This window comes from Lactuca virosa, chromosome 1 (assembly GCF_052849685.1).
Source record: "Lactuca virosa cultivar CGN04683 chromosome 1, Lactuca_virosa_CGN04683_v6, whole genome shotgun sequence".
Classification (NCBI taxonomy): Eukaryota; Viridiplantae; Streptophyta; class Magnoliopsida; order Asterales; family Asteraceae; genus Lactuca; species Lactuca virosa.
This window is the reverse complement of record NC_136426.1, coordinates 197,154,333-197,171,297: the sequence shown is the minus strand read 5'-3', so window position 1 is coordinate 197,171,297 and position 16,965 is coordinate 197,154,333. Positions and strand designations below refer to the sequence as shown.

General features: G+C 36.7%; 1 protein-coding gene across 1 annotated transcript; it reads right to left on the bottom strand.

Annotated features, from left to right (window-relative positions):
* Positions 1-12,118: 12,118 nt before the first annotated feature.
* Positions 12,119-14,700, bottom strand: LOC145163606 (NAD(P)-binding Rossmann-fold superfamily protein). The gene is made up of 5 exons (XM_079082426.1): positions 14,476-14,700; positions 14,141-14,341; positions 13,950-14,069; positions 13,269-13,541; positions 12,119-12,544 (listed from the first exon to the last, which is right to left on the bottom strand). Exons 1-5 carry the CDS (start codon positions 14,608-14,610, stop codon positions 12,380-12,382), a joined length of 894 nt encoding a protein of 297 aa, XP_078938552.1. The 5' UTR covers positions 14,611-14,700; the 3' UTR covers positions 12,119-12,379.
* Between the last annotated feature and the right edge of the window lie 2,265 nt (positions 14,701-16,965).

The window sequence follows — 16,965 nt, the reverse complement described above, 5'->3', positions numbered from 1 at the left end:
TACCCATTGTCTCTGCCTCATGTTGAGCTCTTTTTGATTGAGGATGTGCTGAAGGCTTTTGTGATCGGTAAAGATGGTTCACTTTGTTCCGTAAAGGTAGTGCCTCCAGATCTTTAGGACAAATACTACTGCTCCCAATTCGAGGTCATGTGTGGCATAGTTGACATCGTGCGTTTTTAATTGCCTCGATGCATTCGCAATGACCTTTCCTCGTTGCATTAATACACACCCCAGACCCTGGTTTGATGCGTCGCAGTAGACCACAAAGTCTTCGGTTCCCTCGGGCAGGGATAAAATCGGGGCGCTGCACAGGGCCTGCTTTAATGTTTGGAAAGCGGTTTCTTGTTTCTCTCCCCAGCTGAAAGTCACACTCTTTTGGGTCAGGGTGGTAAGTGGTTTGGCAATCGTGGAGAAGTTCTGGATGAACCTTCGGTAGTAGCCAGCGAGGCCTAAGAATTGGCGGATTTCTGTAGGCGTCCTTGGTGCTGACCAGTTCTCAATCGCCTTGATTTTGGAGGGATCCACGTGTATCCCTTTCTCGCTAACCACATGACCGAGGAAACCCACTTCTCGGATCCAAAATTCACATTTCGAAAATTTTGCATACAATTTCTCCGCCCTTAGAGTTTTCAATACCTGTCGTAGATGTTGGCTATGCTCTTCCTTACTCCTAGAATAGACCAGAATGTCGTCTATGAGGACAATCACGAACTTGTCTAGGTAAGGCCAACACACCCGGTTCATTAGATCCATGAACACTGCGGGTGCGTTTGTTAATCCGAAGGGCATTACTACAAACTCGTAGTGATCATACTGAGTTCTGAACGCCGTTTTGGGGACATCCTCCTCCTGAACCCGTAGTTGATGGTATCCCGATCTCAGATCGATCTTTGAGAAGTAAGATGCTCCTTGGTGTTGGTCAAATAGGTCGTCGATTTGGGGTAAAGGGTATCGGTTTTTGATGGTAAGCTTATTCAGCTCGCAGTAGTCGATGCACATGCGAAACGATCCATCCTTCTACTTCACAAACAGAACTGGTGCTCCCCAAGGCGAGAAGCTGGGTCTAATGAACCCTTGGTTCAGCAGTTCGTTTAGTTGGCTAGATAGTTCTTGCATCTCGGTTGGCGCTAGACGGTAGGGCGCTTTGGCTACGGGGGTAGCTCCGGGGATTAGGTCGATTCGAAATTCGACTTGTCGTGCGGGTGGAACTCCGGGAAGGTCTTCCGGGAATACGTCAGAGAAATTACAGACCTCCGAAATGTCCTTGATGTTTTTCACCTCTTGTTTCTTATCCACAACGTGGGCTAAGAAGGCGTGGTATTCCTTGCGGAGATACTTTTGGGCTTTGATGCAAGAGATGATTTGCAGGTTTGTAATAGGTTTGTCGCCATAGACGACTAGAGTTTCGCCACTCGGCAGATTAAGGCGAACGACCCTTTCGTAACACAAAATGTCAGCACGATTTGAACTTAATCAATCCATGCCAATGATGATGTCGAAGATTTTTATTGAAACCAACAATAGATCGATTTTGGATGAGTGATTGTCTAGAGTGAGGGTACACCCTGAGTATATGTCGTTAGTGCTTTCTGTTTTTCTATTAGCCATCTCTACTACGTATGTATCTTTTAATGATTGGGGAATTTTGTTTTAATAATTGTTTGAATTTGTGGCTAACGAAACTCCTCTCCGCTCCACTATCGAATAATATGATTGCATATGAGTTATTAAGGAGAAATGTACCGATAACCACCGCGGGATCCTCCCTTGCTTCTACTTGCCCTATGGCCAAGATCCTTCCGACACCGCCAGTGTTTGCGTTTTTAGCTTTTGGGCAGTCCCTCTTGTAGTGCCCAGTCTCCCCGCAACCGTAACAGGCGTGGCTTGCTCCGGCGTTGGCGGCCGGGTTGGCTAGTTGGGCAGACGCCCTGCAGAAACGGGCAGTATGCCCCTTCTTGTTACAGCGGTTGCAGTGCATTTCACGACAAGGACCATTGTGGTGAAAGTTGCACTTGTTGCACTTGGGGAGGGTTCCAGCATATTGTCTCAGTGGTGCTGGAGTGGAAGGAGTAATGGCAGCATGGATGGCAACAGTTTGCTGCTTCTTTGCGGGGTCCTGCGATGGTTGCTTCTTTTTATTATCCCAGAACTTCCTCTTGTTGTTCCCTCGTCGTGCTTGCTCGGAGGTGGTTGTCACAGTGGCATGGCTGGCCCGATGATCAATGAGTTGTTGTGCCAACTCCTTGGCACTCTCGCAAGTAGTTGGTCGTGAGGCCAACACACTATTTTGAATCTGGGAAGATAATCCCCAGAGATATCGTTCCACCTTCTTGCTTTTCGGAGTGACCATCGCCGAACAGAGAAGTGCTAGATCATTGAATCGGGCAGTGTAAGCTGTGAGGTCAGAGCCCGTCATCTTGAGACTCCACAGTTCTTGTTCTAATTTTTGCACTTCACCCCTTGGGCAATACTCCTTCAGCATCATGGTTTTCAAATCTTCCCAGCTTATCGAATTAGTCACGGCGAGAGTTAAGGATTTTACGTGGCCGTTCCACCAAGTAAGGGCCCTGCCGGTGAAAGTGCGAGCTGCGAATTTGACTTTGTTTGCCTCGGGGCACGCACAGATTTCGAAGACAGACTCGGTCCTCTCGAACCACTGCATCAAATCGATGACTCCCCCGCTTCCATTGAACGAATCGGGTTTGCCATTAGTAAAGTCTTTGAAGGAACACTCTCTCGAACGCCCTTGGCTATCTCCTTGAGTGGAGTTATTAGTACCGCTCCCTATCCTCCTGGCACCATCAATGCTGATTTGGGACACAACAGCTGCCACTGCGGCCGTAACTGCAGCCTGGAACATAGCAGGATCATATTGGGGAGGCGGCGGCGGTGGTGGATTTGTTTGAGTTCCACCAGTGCGTCTAGTAGACCTACGAGGTGGCATCTTTCTGTCATAGAATTTTAAAGACGAAATGAGTACAAGTCTTTTAGTAATGGTTATTAGTCGGGAGATGCAAAACTAGGTTATTAGTTTTTAAGTATAGAATGCCGCAAACAATTCATAGCAGAAGTCTAAATAAATAAACTTATGAATTTAGTAGTAATGATTCAAATGAAATCTTGTAATCTTTGTTCCATGCTTGATCCACTCATAAACCCACTCAATGTATACTAGTTGGGTGTAACTAAGGTTCAACAGACCGTCGAACTTAATGAGTCTGCCCTGAGCCCACAATCAAACAAGGAATAGGATCCAAGGTGGACTCACCATTTCTAAGTCGATTGCCTCTTGATTACACATAACCTCGAGGTATATATTAAATAATCTCAGAGTTACCATAAGCAAATCGATTGTAATGCCATGTTATGCAACTTGAGGTGAACTCCCAATAAATAAAGTGCATGCCAATTTTCATTGATACAATTTAGTACATGATTTTAGGAAAATTTGACCTTATAGAAGGTCTACATCATATCAATGTAACGGAAAATTTTGACAACACCTATACCCTTCGACTAGTGTAATCACTTAGACATAGGGTTAAACCTACTCGCAGGGAAGAGTAGCCCCAACGCATACCCATAAACCTAGTTTATAACAAAATGTGAGTAGTGCAACACTACTCGAGGCGGGTAATATCAGCTGGTCCACTGTGGCCTTGAGACGAGGTCGAGGCTCCCTGTAACTCCGCAATCCGGCATTCGGCCGCAATCACTCTCTCCTCGAGAGCCGCATGCCTTATCTGGTACTCCCTTACCTCCGCCCGAGCGGTGGTAAGGTCCTCGATGAGTTGGTCTATTGGATAGAAGTCTCTTTCCAAGTCTCTGGTATGAGCATCTGAGGCTTCTACAACAGCGTTGAGATCCCGAACTTGATTTGCCATTTCCCGATTCTGGTCCCCAAGGTTTGTGATCTGCTGGATCACGACTGGGAGGGCTCTGTCGGCCGGTCCCCCATGACTGAGGTCGTAGTAACCCTGTTGATCGCCAAACGGTGATCGTTGTCGTTGTTGACGGCTCCATCTCTCGATCACTGTTGCCCAACGGGGCTCAGGCCCGTTGTAACCAAAACGATTCGCAGGCACCCTGGCGATGTAAGGAGGGTTAATGACTTCCTCCTCCGGCTCCTCCTCTTCTTCTTCGTCCTCTAATTTCTCTTCTTCTTCGTCTTCTAATTCCTCTTCTTCTTCGTCTTCCTCGGGGTCTTCTTCGGGCTCCTCTTCGAATACTTCCTCGGGATCCTCTTCCGGTTCTGCTTCTAACCAACCACCGTTCCCCTGGTTCGGAAAGTAGGGGTCTCCGGGTAAATGAAACCATGCCATGTCGTCTGTACGAGAATAGGGGTGTAAGAGGCACATAATGAATCGAGAAATATTGCGCTTAAGCATAAAAAAAATACTCCTATAGTATTTTAACGGTTGTGTTTGATTCTTAACGTGTTTCTTGTATGGGTGTTGGTAAGTTGATAGACTTGTTGTCCACTATGACTATCCCATGGCATATACTAGTCACTTCTCGGGCGAATATAGTTGATCAGACTATATTCCTCCCAGACTTGATTGCATATCCCAAGGCATATTCACATTGCACAACTCCTCTATTTTTAACTTTTTCATTTTCCTTAGACGTGACACTATACCGGTATGCATGTATGTACTTATAATTTTTCATAAAAATAACGCTTTTTTTATTTTTAGAAGTATACTTGTAGGGAAAACCTTTAAATCAGAGAATCTTAGTCCCTTTGTGTTTATAGTTTGTATATCTTATGTGGCTTGATATACCATGTTCACTATAGACAATGCTCTGATACCAATCTGTCACACCCCCAAACGAAGGATGGCGGAAACATCCGGGGGTGGAGGACTTCATGTATAGTATCACAACAATGAGTATAATAGTGTTCATAGTAAATACAACCATCATAAATATAATTGAAAAAGTTACACCATAGTATGAGTTTACATGTTTCAAAACCAATTACATTATGATGACAAAAATGTATAAATTGACGTCTCGCGTCCCATCCTCAAAAGCAGTTGATTACCTGTTTCACTGGTTTCCTGAGAATACGAGTAGTTTTGAAAGAGTGTCAACAATTAAGTTGGTGAGTTCATAAGCTTTTGGATGAAATCTTGGAAAAACCTTTGTTTGTAAATGTAAATGAATACTCAAGAAAAATCCAATATTTTCCTTATACAAAGTCGCGTAATCTTAAATCCCAAGACTGAGAGTATGCAGTTTTAGATATATAAAATCCCTTTTTGTAAGGTAGTATTTTCCCGTAAACTTGAAATGTTGTTAACTCCCTATGTGAGTCGTCATAACCATACTATAACTAGAATGAACCTGTTACAACGTTTTTCAGACGTCAAGATCCTATGACTTTGGTCATCCAGAGACCTGCAGGTCCAGCTGTAGCTAGCAGCAAGGTGTGGGGTGTCAATCCCAATATAGTGATGGGTTTTAGACAAACAATCCTATGTGTGCATGCAACCCTAGAATCAGATCTATGTTTTGCTATTAGATATACAACATTATGAACACATGAAGAACCCTAGCATGCTCCTAGTAATTTCGAAATTTACAAAGGAGAAAGGTTTACATACCTCTTGTTGTTATATTGTAATAACAACTCAAATCTTCAATCTTTTTGTCTTGAAAGCAAGTACCACAAGTGTAGTACCTCTAATGGCTCACAAACACCAAGAGCAATGGAGAGGCAAAAGAGAGAGAGAGAGAGTGAGAGAGAGAGAGGTAGAAAATCGGCTCTAGGACTTCCAATTGACAAGTGGTCGAATTTCCTAGGCTAGAGGGTCTTTTTATAGCTGTAGGGATTAGGGTTTCAGTCCTTATCCTTATCTGGTTGCTTAGCCACCAAGCAGCCTAAGGATAATTCCAGAAGCCCTATCCTTGGACGAATTCTAGGGCCTTATCCCCTTGAATTCGTCCACCTTATCCCTAGGGCATCCTTTGCCCTACTTTCCAACTATCACATAATTGCATTTCAGTCCCCCTAGTTTAGTTAATTTCTTTTGATCACAAAATTAATTCTTAATTAATTCTTGAACAATATTAACTAAACAAATATGATTTATCTTTTAATATATTATTCTTATAATATATTAATAAACCATAATAACCTCTTTCTCTATTATTTCTCCAAACAAGTTGCTTTGGTGAAGGCAACCCAAAAGGACCATGCACAACCGGGTCAAGTACTTACCAAATATGGTTACGGGCTTAGACACTAATCCAACATATAGATCTATACACAATTATCAAGCTCTCTCTACAAGAGATTCTGGTTATAACTTACAGGAATTTTTAGCCCGTACTCTAAGAGTACATTTGAAGAATTGTCTCACAACTTACGCTAACGAGTTTACATGTAGTGTTTGAGTAAAAGCCTTTTATGTGGCGGAGGTGAAATCACCCTTTGTGTACTAAATTAGTGATGTGAGTTTCATAAACCATACCTATTATAGTTTATCATGTAGTAGTTGAAAATCCGATAGTATTATGGTGAGACCCTTCATGTGTATGTAATAGTTTAACCAATGCATAACTATACTCATTATATTTCATCTTGCATTATTTGTAATTTACAAGGGACCCTTATACTTGATAGAGTATTTTCTGTTATATAAATATATCAAAATAGAAAAACACATGCAAAATATGAAGTCATCAAAGATTACGCTTTGCTCAACATGTTACAAAGTGTTATAAAAATTGTAAGCTGTTAACTCGTTTTTAACTTTTCTACACTGTTTTAGAAAAATCATAGAAAAATCATACGTAGTCAGAAACTGAATCCGTAAACTCTGAGAGTTTAGAAAATGTGTCTAGTTTGTTCACAATTTTTATTATGATTTTTAGAAGTCTCTAACTTGTGTGAAAATGTACATTTTCACAGACTGGTCCAAATTCGTTTCTGAAATGATAGACTGTTTTGTAAAAATCGCCATAAATTATAGAAAAATCGTATGGAGATTTGCAAGTAGTCATTTTAAAGGTATGGACCTGAACTATTTGCATATTAAACAGTTTTGAAAGATATTAAGTTTAAGATGGTCAAAACAGTCCGTGAATGGAACTAAACTTTCCTGTTGAAAGCTGATGTTTGAGTTTAGTTAAGTTCTTGGTATTTTAACTTGTATTCTCCCCCTAAAATTTGAAGAAAACATGAAAATATGGGGGTATGAACTCACCTTGAGTAATTCCCTGAGATGAAGGTGGAAGAAGAAAGGTTTCCAAGTCAAGAACACTTGGGAGATACTTGAAGATTCGAAGATCCTAGGCACAAATATGACGATATTTGTATAAGAGATTCATGATTTGAGTGAAGGAGTGTAGAGTATTCAAGTGTAGGATGAATATACTTACCAAGACTGGAGTGAAAAGCCCAAGAATAGCCTTGAAATCTCGAGTTCTAGAGAGGGAAAATGAGAGAGAGGGGTGTTTGCTCTTTGGTAAGAGAGTGAGTAAAGTGGGAGGAGATATGAGAGTTTCCAGCTTTTGATGAAGCTATGCAGCTGGAGAAGGGGTGTCAAAGGGACAAATAGTTGACTAGGTAGGGATGAATAGTGACTGAGGGTTGTCCTATGAGGGTATGGGGGATAACTTGTGTAACACTTTAGGGAAAGTCCACACTTTATCACAAAATCTCACCCAAAAGATATCATTTTTAGTTTAAGATCCTCCCCTCTTAAAATGTGATTAAATTATGATAATATAGGGTCTCTTATGTCAAAACACGAGTTTGGGTGAAAATCCCACGTTAAAATCACGAGAAACGAGCTTAAAACGGAGTCGGGGTCGAAAACTGGGAAAAGGGGCGAAGTCTGCAAAAGTCCGAGTTCAGGGTCGAAGGTTCGGTCCTTGGGTGCTTAGAACCGAGAGGAGGGTTCGGTTGTTGGATGAGAACCGAAAGAAGGGTTCGGTTCGAGACTCGCAGGCGAAACCGTCATAAGGAACCGAAAGCGAAAGCAGGCGAGAAGCAAAGGGTAGTTCGGTCCGATGGGACCTTCGGTTGTAGAGGTTTCGGGCCCGAATTGGACCTTCGGGTTCGGTTCTTGAAGAAGGTTTCGGTCCATGGCAGTTTCGGTTCTAATGAGAGGTTCGGCTCCTTAAGAGGGTTCGGCTCCTTAAGAGGGTTTCGCTTCTAAAGAGCTGTTTTTCGCATAAACTTCCCGTTTCGAGTTGTTTTTGACTAAGTTAAGGGTCGGGATGCCGTAAATGATTATAAAAGTTTTGAGAGAGATTTAGGAGAGATTTGAGAGAGAGATTGATAAAGGGAGATTGAGAGAGACTTCGTTTGTGACCTTTTTGGATGTTTAGCTTTGCAACGCAAGGTTTGTAAACCCCGTTAAGCCTTGTTATGAATGTTATACGCCCCCAAGGGGTACGAAATAATGTTTTACCAAGTAGTTTCATCACTTACCCTGATTAGGGTTTAAGAATTCTGAACCTAGGAATTTTCCAAGTGATAACTTCTTATTAAAATAGCGAGTTGTACAGTAGTAACATAATGTAAACCCTAATATACAGGGTTAATTGAGTTACCGGTTTAACTTGTTGACTTTATTTGACTTTGACTTGACCAGAAATTGACGGTTGTCATACCTGAGTTCTACTTAAGGAGGGATATGTATGGATACAGAGGGAAAGTGATGGATGTCGAAGAAAAATCTTGTTCCCGAGTTTCATTAATGGAAGGAAAGTGAGGGAGAGAAATGATTTTTGAGCCATTTTCTCCTTCCAAAATTTCCTACCAAATTGGGCGGATTTGGGAAGAAAATGAGGGAAGGAAAAGTTTTAAGTTTTTTTTTTCCGTCCTAACTCGGGAACACAAAAACCTAAAATTTTCCTTTAATTTCCTTTCATTTCGTTTGAACTCGGGAATACAAAATAATGAATATTTTCTTTCACATCTCTTTCTTTCTGTCAAACTTTTCATTCACTTTTTTTTATTGAATTTACAAAACAAAAAAAAATAAAATAAATAAATAACTCGGGAACAAGGCGTAAAATTAAATCATGGGTAATAACTTTAGAACCAAAACTAGAAATCTATCTATCTAACTTAAGATGAGAAATGGTACATCATTATCATTTTCTAATCTAAAGTAAAATTAGTCTAAATATTTAATTAAGATAATAAAGAGCCTCGATGGAAACCATAAAATCTAAATATCATTTATATTAGTTTAATTATTAAGATATCAATCAGTTTAAAATATTTTCTTAGACTAAATAAAAGATCTATAAAATGATAAAAACTAAAATATCATTTTATTGATGTTTTTTATTAATATTTTAATATATCAATATTATTAACGATCTTACGATCATATTCATGATCTTACAATCCTACATCGACCTTACATCTAATTCGTTCATGTCATGATCAAGATCGTTTTTGGATGGTAAGACGATCCTACAATCACATAGAAATTTTAACAACCTTAATAACAAGTGTGAACCATATGACTCTCAAAATTAATATCTAATACATTTTTACATACTCAAATTTTATTAATGATGTCAGTATGTTGTGATAGTTTGGATTGCCTTGTGGATGAAAAAAATTTATGAGTTATTCACTAAAATGACCAATTTTGGAGTCCATATATGCCTAGACAACCATTTGTGATAGTTTGTATATGCCTAAAATGACCAATTTTGGAGTCCATGTATGCCTAGATGACCATCTTTGGTTGATTTACTTATAGAACAATTCTAGAACAAGTCCTTTCTAGTTGTCCATCTTTGCTTTATTGCTTGCACATGATATAATCGATTTGCTTGGAAAGGGTAACATGGAAAATCGTTGTGTTTGGAGCGGTTAGAAGACGTGGTAGGGTTTCAACTAGGGGTGAGCAAAACCGAACCCGGAAACCGAAAAACCGATAAAAACCGACAAAACCGAAACCGAGAAACCAAAACCGAAGCATAATCCGACGGTTTGGGTTTAGATTTTTTGAAAACCGAAAATTTCGGTTTGGGTTCGGTTTTTGGGTTTGGTAAAACCGATAGAAACCGAACCGAACCGATTATATATATATATATATATATATATATATATATATATATATATATATTGTTTATAAAAATATATAATTTATATTCAAATATAAATATGTTTAGCGAAGTAATGTCAAATAGATAAGCTAGTTCAGGTGGGTAAGGCGCTCAAGTGTTTTTCAAGAGGTCTCAAGTTCGAAACCTGTGTCCAATATTTCACTTCTTTTATTTTCGCTGCTAGATAAACTCATCCAACATTGACACATGATTGAAACGTAGCTACATATGATCGCGTATATAAGCAGAACATACATCCTCTTCAGTTTTATCAAGCTATTAGCTTTGTCCCACATCGCTTGAGGGATCAAATCTTCACTTCTATATAAGTGAGGATATGAGATTGTAGAAAAATAGTTTAAGGTTTGGTAACCCGAAAACCCAATTTAGAAACTGATAAACCATAAAACCGAACTCATGGGTTTAGGGTCGGTTAGGGTTTAAATTTTTAGAAACCGATGGTCATCGGTTTGGGTTCGGTTTAGGGCAAAACCGACCCAAACCGACTCATGCTCAGCCCTAGTTTCAACAAACATGGCTGAGATTCTAGGCATATAAGATGAGAGCATGGGCCCAAGGCCCAAACACGAATTACGAGCCCTATTTAGCAAATTTAAATGATATTTTTGAATAAAAGATTATTGGTGAGTTTTGGGAGATGTGTGGGTTCCAAGAGTGGTCATTTTAATGAATAACTGACTAGTTGTTAATGATATAAATTAGCGAAATATCAGGTGTTAATATCATAGTTTACTAACTAACCAATTAAATAAATCATAGGTAATTACCATAAACAATATCCAAGTGTTGTTCTTGTTCACAAAATATCATTAAAATAATAATAGTTTTCTGTATACATATTGTTTAAGTTACTTAACCTATGATAATACATTTTTAAGATAATGATGTTTTGTAGAAAAAAAATTGCTACCAAATTATAACATTAATATTTAAATATTTTGAATTTCTTTGGCTTTTTGACTGTTTGAATACTTTGCCTTTTAAATAATTTTGTTTTATATATTTTTTTAGAACGACAAGCAATTAATTAAAAAATTAAAAAGACAACACGGATCTGGACAGCAATACAAAGAATATAGAACTGTGAGAAGAAAACAACAAAAAAACAACACCAATCCAAACACATGAATGCTCAAAGAACATATGAGGGGAAGAGTGAGCAAAAAACTATAAAAGTCTTCAATTCCCATCAAACCAATGTTTTAAAACCTGTGTGGTGAATGAGTCACGAGTCAACCTAATTTCCAAAATTTTCATTCACTTTATATATTCCTACATATCAAATAATTGAACAACCATTTTAACCATTAAGTATTAAACTATTGATTATAGAAACTCAAACGAAACATTTAAATAGCCATTAACTATTGATTCAAAACACACGATTAACCTATTAACCTGTATCTCTTAAATAAAAGGTAATAACATTCAATTCACACTTTATTCTTACATAGTAGATTGAAGATCCATATATTAAAATACTAAATACCAAAACCAATGAGGTGCCATTAACAAAAATTGCAATAATAAGTAAAAACATCTAGTTCAATAAACTATAAGAGCAACACCAATATGCAAATAGCAAACTAGTATCCATACATTAGAAAAAAGGTCATACTCATACAATGTAAGTATCATAAACAAAAACTATGTGTGCTTCACCACGAATAACAACTTAGATTTACGTTTGAACCAGCAGCTATGAAGGAGAAATAATGTTCATTGGTGTAATTGAGACAAAACTGGAACATGTGAAAAGGCTCGAAATCAACTAGGCGCAACGTTGTAATAATTCCGAAAAGGATTTTTTTCCCCTTTCATCATCATCTAATAGGAGAAAAAACTCCATTTCCCTTTGATTTAAATACCCTCCAAATAAAATAGTTTATCTTTACAGGAGCCCATTTAAACACTTGAAAACGAATGTTGTGTTGCTACCTTCAAATTTGACAATTGTTTTCCACATTTTGCATTTTGACAAAAAATTATTTTTGTTTTAATTATTGAAATGTTACATAAATAGGTCTTATAACTTCTATATCTATTTTGCATAATTTGTTTTGTTATAACAAAGTCCCAATCTAATGTGTGTTTTAATAACAGACCACCTCATATAGGTATCACAAAGACTAGTTGTCCTATATAGTCTACAAGAAAAAAAAACAATCTTTTTTAGGAAATGACATGAAAGCCCATTTTTACGGAATCATGAGTTAGGTACAAATGACCGTATAGAATAACATATAAACAATATTATATTACGATGAATAAATTATCGCTCTTTAATGGAACTGAAAAGTTCCTCAAACGACTTTTTAGGAGCTTCGGTTCGAGCAACTATCTCCACCACTTTGTAAGAAGATTGCGGTTGAAGCAGTGCCTCAACTGCAACTTCAGCTACCTGGTCTCTAGATATCGATCCTTCCGACAGCGTATCCTACACATCATATCACTTGCACTTGTCAATACTCAAATTTAGCATGCAAATTTGATATAAATTCAATTAAAGGTTTCATAGAAAATTAATTAAAATTTAGTAGCATGTTTGATGAAAAAAAAAAAAAAAAACTAGAAACTAAAAAATCCGACGGTTTGTTTTCGAAAGTCAAAAACCGTACTTTTGTTTCACATGTTCAACCCTATTTTCTAGGGCTATCTTTTATGATGAGGATGGGGACAGTTTTGTCTTTTGTATAAACGAGAGATCAAGAACGAGTCCTTCTCCCATCTTTTTTGGCAGGACAAAAAATACAATTTTTGTCTTAATGACATCAGTCTCCGGTCTCCAGGTCCGGTGCATGTCAAATCAAATACAGTACAGCCTAATCTGTCATGTCATGTACTACATAATAAACGGGGCCGTAGGCCCCGTTTGTTACATAGTGTGGTGTAAGACAGGACAATCATCTTTCCACTGCATTTGACATGCACTGGACCTAGAGATGGAGACTGATGTCACTAAGACAAAAATTGTATTTTTTTATCCTGCCAAAAACATGGGAGAGGGACTTGTTCTTGATCTCTCGTCTATGCAAAAGACAAAAATGTTATCCTCATCCTCATCATTTAAAGATAGCCTTAGAAATCTTTTTGAAATCGAGTCGCTTCTAAATAACCGAATTTTCAAGAAAGAGATAGGATGTGCAAAAGACGTAAATAACCTCTGGTTCCATGACAACGTTGCCATTTGGCGGGTCATTTTTTAAGCCTCCTGGTCTTATGATTGTGTAATTGATACCGGATTTTCGTATGTATTGCTCAGCTTGAAGTTTGGCTACCAAAACAAGCCCGAAAGCATTTAGGAATACATAAGCTGGATTAAGCAATTGGCCCATTGCAGCACCGTTGACCAATATTGAACTCACAAGGACAAATTTAGTCACACCGAGCTTCCGACATGCTTCCACTAGGTTCACTGTCCCATAATAATCAACCTGAAAAACCATCATAGCAATGTACTTTATATATATATATATATATATATATATATATATATATATATATATATATATATATATATGATGTAAGACATAATATAAATAAATAATTAATTCAACCAAGGAATTTACAATATAATAATTATCTGATTAAAATATTCAATAATTTTAACTAGAAACAAATAGGAATTTACCAAATCAGATTCCAACAAACTCTAACTAAAATTAAAATTCTTCAGATTACCATACCCTAACATTTAAAATTTCAGATTCAACTAACTTCAACTAATTACAAATCCAACTCAACCAACAAACCTAACAATTAAATATTGATAGAATGAAATGCAACAGAAAGAAGCTAAATAAACCCCAACAAACTGAGAGCACCAATGACAAAGAACTGACCTTCCATGGAGCCAACAAGTCCCATGAATACTGAAAACCAGTAGCACATACGACAGCATCTGAATCATCTCCAATGGCTTCCGCTAACTTCTCTGAACCTTCTGTGACATCAGCTTTCACCTGAACTTAGAAAAAATGTGTTCAATTTGGCTCATTTGGGATAAACAATTTGATGTTTATCAAACACTTACGATTTGAAGATCTTGATTGGGATTTGGAAAGATTGTTTTAGCCTTCTCGGCATCACGCACACCAGCCTTCACGGAAAAACCCTTTGCAAGTAATTGCTCGACGATTCTCTTCCCAGTTTTTCCGGTGGCTCCTGATACAAAAATCTTCTTCTTTCCGCTCTTACCCACTTCTATTTCCGCTGTAATTTCACTTCTTTCCATCTGAAAACACCAATCGCACACTTAATTAGCAGAATTTTACGATATTCAAAGAGTTTCTACTTCTGGATCAGTAAGAATGTGAAATTGGAATATTTTGATGGCAGGAGATTGGGGAAGTGATGAAATGTACTAACCTTGGTTGATTTGATGTGTAATTGGTGGGGTTTGAAAGGGGAAATGATGGAATTAGAGAAGGGTTTGGTAGTGGTGATTGTGAAAGCATGAAAGAAAGAGGTTCTTAGGAGGAACATTGGGGATGAATTGGCCATTGTTTTCGTGTTCAAGTTTTATTTGGCGAATGGCGGTTTCCGATTGATGTCCGCCACATGAGTTGGTTGCTGCTTCTCGATTCTCATAAGCTTTTTTATGTTAAAACGTGGGTTAATGGCCGCCAATAAATCCAATAAAATAAAATAAAATAATACTTTTGAGTTTTGAGAAAATAACCATACCTTTTTTATTCAAAGTTTTTTCCAATCAAGAAAATTAAAATTTAAAACTATCAAAATAGCTACAATTTTTACATGTTATTATTTGCGAAAACTGTCTTATGATTTAGTTCTAAGGATATAAAAGAACTTTTTTTTAAACTACGGGGTATTAAGAAAGTCGACTACAAAAATATGCAGAGGAGTGCGAAAATTACATGTCGCTGCGAAAATTTCACCGGTTTAATTCTAAGGACATAAAAACTAAGGGTGACAAATCGTGCTATCGTTTCGTGTTTACACGACACACGACACGACAAAGTTTTATGTAACATGAACACGACACGACACAATGTCGTGTTTTTTTAACTAACACGAAAACGAACGAATTAAATAACGACAACACGAAACGACAAGAAAAATATAATATATACTAAAAACTAATTTATTTAATGAATACTTTATCAAATATAACACGAAAAACACGATAAAGAGCTACTAAATCGTGTCAATTTTGTGTCGAATCTTGAACACGAACACGACATGACACGACATCGAGTTTTTTTACAGTTAACACGAACACGAACACGATACGAACACGAATTCAAATTTCAGTTTCGTCTCAATTTCGTTTCGTATCGTGTATTTTTGTCGTGTCTTGTCATAAATTGACACCCCTAATAAAAACCATTTTTTCCTTTATTTTAACACAACATTTTTGAGTGTGTTTATAAATTCTCTCTGAAAACAATAGAAAAAAATCTATGTTTATAAACAAAGATTTGCAAAATTCTTATTTCAACCTACGAAAGCCTGCGAAAATCTACGAAAATTTGTAACTCTTTTTTTTTTCTTTATTTCAACCAGCAAAAATCTACATTTTAGTAGGTATCGACCTGCAAAATTCTTATCATTTTTTCGCTAATTTTTTTTTCTACTATATTACTATTTTGATTTGGTTGCTTATGTGTAACATTTTAATAGAGCATGGGTTGTTGTAGACATATAAAGATTATATGAATATAAAGAATATCATCTTATTTGCATGTTGTTAGACTAGACCATCAACTACTATTCGAGGAGCGGTTACAATTTTAATTAGCGGTCGATTTAATTATTTCGGTCGATAGGAATTACATATGATCTCGAGTTTAATTTTGGTCGTTGCTATCCGGATGTAACAAAGAATATCGAAATTGTTGATTCATCATTCATTTTTTACTATATTACCGACCAGGACACAATAACAGTCTATTTGTTGTACATTATTTGTAACGGGTTTATAGGGAAATAGATAAATGAGAAGGTAACGTTTGGTTGACTTTCACTAACCAAAGACTCACACAATTGGAATACGTAATAAGTATACAATTAGTTTGTAAGGTTTTTATAAAATCTATTTTATTCATTATGTTATTTGATAAATCTGTTTTATTTACTTGTAGATATATATACACGTGTCGGGAGGGGGGGGTGTTTACTTGGGAAAACCCTGATGAATTAAATTATATTGATGAATGTTTAAATGATTAAATTAATGAAAAATAGTAAAACTTGTCAAAAAATTATAAAACTTTTTCAGAATATCTTGCAATATATATTAACCGTAAATAAAAAGTTTAATGAATTTTACTTACTGTTTAGTAATTTTTCATGAATTAATGCTTATATGTGAGAATAAATCATTGAAAAATAGTTAAACTATTCCCAAAATCATAAGAAATTATCATAAAATCTTGTATTATAGTTTAACCACAAATAAGAAGTTCGGAAAATTTTATAAACTGTTTATTATTTATTTACATTTTTGCTAGAATAAATACTCATAAATCATGAAATCAGGTTAACTACTTTAAAAACCACTTTTGACATTTTTTCCAATTTATATACATTGTATATAAGTTGTAAAAAAATATTGGAATTTTTTATTAACTGGTTGTTATTTTTCTTGAATTTGTGAGGATTCAAGTGGTTAATATAAAGGAAAAATAGCTATACATATCTAAAATTTATGAAGCATTTTCTGGAAGTCCTTAACTTTAGTTGGAACAAAAATAAAAAGTTTGGTGATTTTAATTACTTTTTGATATTTAATTAAAATTTCTTAGTGCAGAATACATTTAAATTATAAAACTGGGTTTTATTGATCAAAATTGGCATTTATTAATTTTCCCACTTTAGGGACACTATGAAGCA